This window comes from Alligator sinensis, unplaced genomic scaffold (assembly GCF_000455745.1).
Source record: "Alligator sinensis unplaced genomic scaffold, ASM45574v1 scaffold829_1, whole genome shotgun sequence".
NCBI lineage: Eukaryota > Metazoa > Chordata > Crocodylia > Alligatoridae > Alligator > Alligator sinensis.
Window position 1 is genome coordinate 1,195,385 of NW_005842399.1, and position 7,849 is coordinate 1,203,233.

The 7,849-nt window shown below is 41.5% G+C and overlaps 1 protein-coding gene across 3 annotated transcripts in view; it reads left to right on the top strand.

Annotated features, from left to right (window-relative positions):
• Positions 1-7,849, top strand: part of MED27 (mediator complex subunit 27) — a 148,327-nt gene that overhangs the window by 390 nt on the left and 140,088 nt on the right. For all 3 annotated transcript variants that reach the window (XR_003095525.1, XM_025211303.1, XM_006029815.3), the window contains exon 2: positions 3,668-3,812. Coding sequence is in view for 2 of the 3 variants with exons in the window: in XM_025211303.1 (XP_025067088.1) it covers positions 3,668-3,812 (145 nt within the window). In the remaining variant the exon portion in view is untranslated. The remainder of the gene's footprint in view (positions 1-3,667; positions 3,813-7,849) is intronic.

A 7,849-nucleotide genomic window follows, 5' to 3' on the forward strand; every position in this document is an offset into this window, starting at 1 on the left:
CAGGGGGGTGGCTGGTGGCATTGGGGCCACAACGTGTTAGAGGAGCCGATGTGAAAATAACCTCTCTTCTTCTTGTCGGAGTAATGTTGGCCTGTATTCGCTCTCCTTGCTGTTTGCTTCCTAGCATAGGGCTCAGTGCTGCCAAGGGGTTGTCCATATGGATGGTTAAGGGGCTGCCGGGATCAGTAGGGAGCATTAATACTGGTAAGGGGCTGCCGGGATCGGTAGGGAGCACTAATACCGGTAAGGGGCCGCCGGGATCGGTAGGGAGGACTACTAACGGTAAAGGGACGCCACAACGTGTTAGAGGAGCCGATGTGAAAATAACCTCTCTTCTTCTTGTCGGAGTAATGTTGGCCTGTATTCGCTCTCCTTGCTGTTTGCTTCCTAGCATAGGGCTCAGTGCTGCCAAGGGGTTGTCCATACGGATGGTTAAGGGGCCGCCGGGATCGGTAGGGAGCACTAATACCGGTAAGGGGCTGCCGGGATCAGTAGGGAGCACTAATACCAGTAAGGAGCCGCTAGGATTGGTAGGGAGTATTAATACTGGTAAGGAGCCGCCAGGATAGATGGGGAGTATTAATACCAGTAAGGAGCCGCCGGGATCGGTAGGGAGTATTAATACCGGTAAGGAGCCGCCAGGATGAGTATTAATACCGGTAAGGAGCCGCCAGGATCAGTAGGGAGTATTAATACTGGTAAGGAGCTGCTGGGATCGGTAGGAAGTATTAATACCAGTAAGAAGCCGCTGGGATCGGTAAGGAGTATTAATACCGGTAAGGAGCCACCTGAATAGGTCCCTTCTGGTCCGTCATTTCCATAGCAAGATCCAGGTCGTAGCCTGGCCAGAGAGTCTTTGTTTGCCTTGTCAAAGGCCTGTGGTATCTTTTTAAAAGGCTTTTAAGTAATCGGGTTTGCTGTTAGAACGTTAGGAAACTTCCCGGGCGCCTGGGGGGAAATCCAGTTCCCAACCATGAGCAGCCAAGAACTCAATCCAGGCAAGCGGTGTTTAATTATTTCCCATCTTGGTGCCAGTTGATGTGTTGGACCCACATGCTTATATCAAGGGTGAATATAAATGGGCCACCTACCTGGCTGTGCAAGATTCGAGTTGCAGAAGAATTGGATGACTGTTCCCTGCTTTGTTAAATTTCTACCCTCACTCTGATTGGTTTTCCTCTTGTCTGCACACAGGTGTGTGTGTAAAGCTGTACTTTAGAAATGGTGTAGGATGAAGATGGTGCTACTCTTCCTTCGCTAAACAAATATGGTGACAACGTAACCATTAAGCTGTTTTCAGAATTTCCCCACTTTCTTTCTTAGAGAGAGACAAAATTTGGTACAAATGCATTCCTACAACATCTTCAGTTTAAGGGGATAGGTACCTTCTTACCCAAAGCATGCACTGATTCAAACTGTATGCGTGTAGTCAGTGTTGGCTGAGGACATGGCACTGTCAGTGCTATTGGAAGCCTTGAAAATGAAGGGCGATAACAAACCTGAAACTGCCAAGCCCCTGTTATTTTGCTACTTCCCCTTCTCTGTTTCTGGGGGAATTGACTGGTGGACATTTAAATTACAAAGAAAACAGCGGGGTTGAAAAGTGCTATGCACTTAAGTGATTTATGTACCTAATTTATGCCAATAACAGGGTTTGTTGCACTGGCATCAATAGGCAACAAATTGGGACAGGCATTAGTGAATTATGCCTTTATCTGATGTGCACCTAAGTGGAGTACAACAGAGCTCTAATCTTTTTTTCTTTGTGTTGTCATATAATTGGGTTAAATTATTTTTATCATTTATGTAGGATTGAAAAGTGAGAGAGGTGCTTTTTGGGCACGCAACAGCGTATTTTAGTTTTACAAGAAAAAACTGGACAATCTCTTGTCTTCAGCAGGTTTGGGGAATCTTTGCATTGGTTTCAGTTGACTTTGTGCCATGTCCTGAAAGGGCTGATTTAGGACTATGTGGGTGCATCCCCACGTTCATTAATGTGCCACAATTATGGATCTGTTAAGTTTAGTACCTGTAATAACTGGTACTATCTTAATGCACTGTAATGAGTGCTACTGCACATTAGTGCCACTTTTTATTCTGCCACTTAATGCGTGTTAGATGAAGTCTATTGCTTACTAGCATGCTTTTTGCACGACACGCTAATGCACAGTAGAATTAATCTAATGCACTTTTAGCATCTCGTGTAGACGTGGCTAGTGTTGCAGGTACAAGCACGGGTACTGCAATGAATAGTCCTGTTTATTTTAGTGTTAGTAATGAGGCTGTGGTAAGTGGTGAACAAGAATGAAGTGGCAGTGGGGAAAATTGTTTGGATCCCTTTACAAGTTAATGTCCTGATTTCTGGCATACATGTTGATAAACTTCATCAAATATCCACTAAGCTTGGAATTTTATTTCTATTTTGATGTAATGCCTAAAAAGTGAGATGGCGCGTCATAGATATTTGTGAAATCAGATTCCTGTCCCGAAGCACTACCTGAAGACAAGGCTAGACTTCAGACAAGAAGGATGCAGAAGTATTATTTCCTCCTTCTTGTACTTTCCATTTTAATTTGGTTGTTCCTGATTATGGTGTTCTTCGCTTGAGCCTGCATCTGTGGAGACTGTGTGTGGCTCCTTCTCTGATAGGAGTTCGTGTTCTTAACAGCAGCATTCCTTGGTGTAGTCAGACACGGTCTAGACATGCCTCCCCCTGATACAGATCAGGAAGTGTGTACGATGCTTTTGAAAATATAGGATGCTTCCTTGCCCTGAGAACTTATAGTCTACACATCTGATTTGTGCAGTAGTACATTCTACTGGTTTGGCTACGTTCGGCCCTTAATTATGAGCTCAATTTAATAAAGTAAAAGACTTTACATTCCTAGGCCTTAATTTAAAAAGTGTGGGTCCTTGAGAGAAACCAGTTCTCTTGTCTGCAGGTGAATACTGTAACAGTTGCAATCAGTGGAGGTGCTTAAGTTGGAGTTCTGCTAATTCAGAAGGCAGGTGCTGTTTAAGAGTATCTCTGGGAACTGTCCAGGGCCTTGGTCACAAATATCCTGCATCTGTTGATCTACAGGGCCTGTTACAAAGCCAGTTTACTTACCCATGTTTCTAGGGAGGAGGAAGCACAATGAAGCAATATATTGGCAGGATAAAGTATTTTTTAACTACTTGTTTAACACCAACAATTAAACATTTGTTAAGCTGCATTGAACTTTGGGCAGGCACTTTTAAAATTTTATGTCTAAATCGAAGTTGAGTTTAAAAGAAATCAGTAAAGGTAGATCTTGTTGGAGTAAGACATGGTCCTTACACCTCCTGCGTGTGTGTATCTGCACATCTAAAATGACAGCTGTCACTGATTTTCCAGGATAGTCCCAGATTTCATGGTTGTACCCTGCTGTCCTGCAGAACTGCCCAAAATGTGACTTTGGCCCTTGTGTGAAAAATTGGTGTCAGATCAGCATCAGACATTGTGCCAACTGGGGCCAGACTTCTCAAACTATACAGTTGCGTGGCCTCCGCAACTGAGTTAGTGGCCTTCCATTTCATTGCTACTAATTGCTGTCTGTGGACTAGTTCTAGATCTTGCTCCCTGAATGTTGATAGCTTTATACAGGACTGACACAAAAAGGTGGTATTTTCTTTCTTCCACTTCTAGTGAGCTGGAACGTCTGAGCAATCTGGTTGGCAAACCATCTGAGAACCATCCTCTTCATAATAGTGGATTGTTGAGCCTAGATCCCGTACAGGACAAAACTCCTCTCTACAGTCAACTGCTTCAGGCCTACAAATGGTCAAACAAGGTAAAAAGAATGTGTATTACAATGCTGAAATAATTACTTGATATCTAGCTAAGATTAGTGTTTGGCGTGCGGTGCACATAGCATTCGATTTGCCCTTTAGGCACATCTCTGTGTCCAGGCTGCAGAACTTGCCATAAAATTGTGGAGCAGAATTTAAGCTGTAATTTCCAGAATGTCAAGTCATGTTCTAATATTATCTTCTGTTTGTCTTCACATTTCTCCAACGGAGTCTTAACTGTGAAACACATTAATATCTTGAGTATTGTCTCTTTCACTGCACGTTATTTTAGTGCAGACATCCAACAAATAAATGCCTGTCTGCTCTCAGCCACAACATTTCCTACTGCATCTAAGGGCAGTGAAATGCAGAGGTAGGGTCAGGAGTTGAAGGACCCTCCAAACCTGCTTGCGAAAGAGAGAAGGGACGAGATGCATTGCCTTCCCCCGTTGTTAAAAACTTTAGCTGCTTCCCATGCCTTTCCATGTGTCATCATCATCCCCTGTCTTGTAGCTGAAACCATTTATTTCCTGTCTTTCTGATGATTTTCCCAGTATAGGCCTGCTTTATAAAAAAATCATTGGCACAGCCAGTATCTCTGGACTATATAAATTAAAGTGAATTCAGAGTAAACGCCACAAAGAATACTGTGCAGAGCATAACGTTAACTTTCATTTTTGAATTTGAGCTAATTTAACTGCAACTGCTATGGGAGTTTTGGTCTACTTTAGAACTCAATGTCAATTTAAAATATGATTATTCACCTGGCCCCCTTTCAATGCCCTTCAGGCCCCCTAGAAAAAAATGAATGGTTTCTGTGTAAAATTTAGTTATGATCAGAAGTTCAGTTTCCATAATCACTAACTCTCCTCCTTTAGTGTATTTAGAGACTTAAATTGAGCATATACTCTGCTCTGAGTACAGCCCATGCAGGTTGTAGTGGATTAAAACTTGTGTCTTTTCTGCAGTGAAAGGAAAGAAAAATTAAGCAACACAAGTTCACTCCTGACACCACAATACTTCAGCTTTGCTTCTGTCCTTTTGGATTTTTCAAGCTTATGCTGACAGGCAGCTTTGTTTGTTTGTTGCCTTGTTTGAAACAACCATGTTGAGCTAATGCAACTAGGAAATGAGTTAATTTACGACATGTTCTTTATTGCCAGCAAGAGGCTCTGCAGTTGGAACTTAATGACTGCTTATCATGTACAGGACAGGGCAGGGTCCTTCTCTTTCACATCACTGTACAGATTCTGTTGTACAAAACAGGAGTGAAAAATAGCAAAAATTATTCTGGTCAGTGACATAAGCAGATAGATGTTGCGATTGAAGAATATTTCCTGTGATGCATGAGCAAGACCATCTTTCAAACTCCAGAATGACTTTGGAAGTCCATCTTTATTTGAAAGCTGATCTGGCATTATTGAGATCCATACACAGAATCTCACAATGCCTTTATTACAGCCCTTTTTGAAACGGTACATGTCTGTTAACATTTTGGTGGCAACTGGTACTTAGCAGTAAGATACTTTATTTGGGGGAGGAACAGGAGGGCAGGGATTTTTTTTCAGTAGACACATGCTATACAGATCCAGCCGATTAGCAGCACTGCTCATTTTCACTTTGTTTCCTGCCATTAGTTTTAAATCAGATTCTAGGAAGGAAAACAATTTATATATGTATATATTGATATATATGTTGTTCTGGGAAAGTAGCATAGAAACTTTACACTTAGGCACAAATATTTCTGACTACATGCTTAGTTCTTTATGGATTTAGTTATTTCTTTAGAGAATGAAATCAATTTAATTACATGACTTGTAACAACACTTTAAAATATAAAATGTCACAAGAGCTACACAGAGCTGTTGTGCTGTTTTTTTTGTTGCAGTCTCTGCTCTGTTTGGAAAGCGTGAGGCTTCAGTATTCTCTGCATGTACAGAGCCATTTAATTCTAGGGGGAAAATAGTGTTTGTTTTTCTCCTCTGTTGCCTTTGCTACCTGACAAAGTGGAATAAGTCGATGAAGTTTGATTTAGGTAAATACAGGCTACACAGTGCATTGGTAAACTCCTTCCTTGGATTTCTAGTAATCAGCAGTGACTTCCTGCTGTGCTTTCAGCACTTGGCAGTGGTACAGAGATCACTTTAATGCAAACACCTGTGGGATGGCTTTTGCTGTCCTCTGGCTTTGGTAGTAGCAGTTTCCAGCGGCACTCCAGCAAGAGGCTGCTGCTAAACATGTTCTCTGAATAAATGTAATAAGCATTCCTTTCAGATTATATATTTTTTTGTTTGACTACCTCATCTCTCTACTATAGGTGCTCTCTGTTTTCTGCTGCTTGGAAGGAAATTGGGTAGCGGCAATGTGTCAATGCCCTTTTTGCCGGTCTGCATTTCATTTTTAATTTGTGACCCCTTTGTGGCTGGCTTGTATTTTTGATGAGCTGAGATTGCCGTGCCCCCCTGTCTGTGATTGCTCATGCATTACTGATTGTATGAATAGCCACCTGGCTCCTAGCGGATGATGTAGAGGGGATGGGAGGGGAGTGAGGTTGGCTAAAATAGGATTTCAGCTGACAGTTATGAAGGAAAAAAGAAAGCACTCATTTGAGGCTTCTGCTATTGCGTGGTTCCACACACACCTGGTTAACCATTAAACCATAGGACTTTAGATAGGACACTAACTGGTAGTGTAGAAAGGAGCAAGAAGAAGGGAGCTACCTTGGAATATAAAAATGATGTGAATATACTTCATCTTAAGATGTTTTAAGTAGCTTTGCAGCATGTTATAGTTTTGGTTGTATTTGAAAGTGCAGGTCCTACTGCTAAAGGGAGATTTATAAGTACTGCTTTTTTAAAATAACCTACTTACTTTCTGTGTTCAAATATTCATTCAAAGGTTTTGGTTACTCCTTAGATTAGCACTTTTGGCTCTCAACCTTTTCTAGACTCAAGGCATCCCTCGGAAAATGCCAGTTAGTTTTTGCTTGTGTTATGACTATGGGAAGTAATAGAGCAATTCTTCCGATGCAAGTAACTTGGACCGCAGCAGGCCAAAAGGTTTTTGACACCATGGATTCCTATTTGAAATTCCCAGGTTTGTCTTGTGAATCATGTTCAAGTGTTTGCACATCTAACTGTGCTAATGTTGAACAGCACCCTGTGGTACCATTAAAAGCATCTCACCGCACCCTAGGGTGCCATGGCACCTTGGTTGAGAATCACCGGTCCAAAGACACTTGTTAGAATTTTTTTCTATTAAGTATGTGCTGTAGTCCGCCAAGGTAGTTCAAGCCATAGGGAGCTTGTGAAATGAACCGCCTTAAAGCACAGTATTATATATATCTTTTTTTAATCAGTCTGTTTTTGCAGTTTATGAACATAAAGAAAATCATTTCTACCTCTACTGTTGTTTCTTTCCCCAGCAAAGTGTGTTCTTAAAATAGGAGACCTATGGCACTGCTGTGATTTCCAGTTTGGACCAGTGTTAGATTCTGGTTCTTGTGACTTGTGAGACTTTAAAATGGGCAGTGGTTCTTCAGATGAGTCATTCTATCTTGGTGTTGGGCCAAGATTTAATATATAGCAACTCTCGAAATTGGAATTTATGTAAATTTTGATTGCTGTGCATGCTGGACACCGGGGGTGAGCTATTTGAAGTGAAGTAGCAATACTATGATTAGAAGAAAGTCTTATTTTATAGACCTAATTAGAAAATTCTTTCTTGAGCATCTGCAGAGCAACACAGGAGATAAAGGACTCCCTTGACAATTTTAACCTTGCTTTATCCACCGAGTGTAAATGTGTGTGAGCTGTGATTAATGCATATTCTGTGGAGGACCACATTTCAAATGGCAATTACTGTCCTAAGGCTTTGGCCTAGGGCCATGCAGATAGATTATACTTAATAACTGTGGTTTCAGAGAGAGTTTTTTTCTCAAAAACTTACTTATGAACCGCAAAACCAGTTCTTTCTGGACTTAGATAACTAAGACTTGCCTGATTCAAGGATATGGTGGAGTGAAATCGCTAAAACTTTC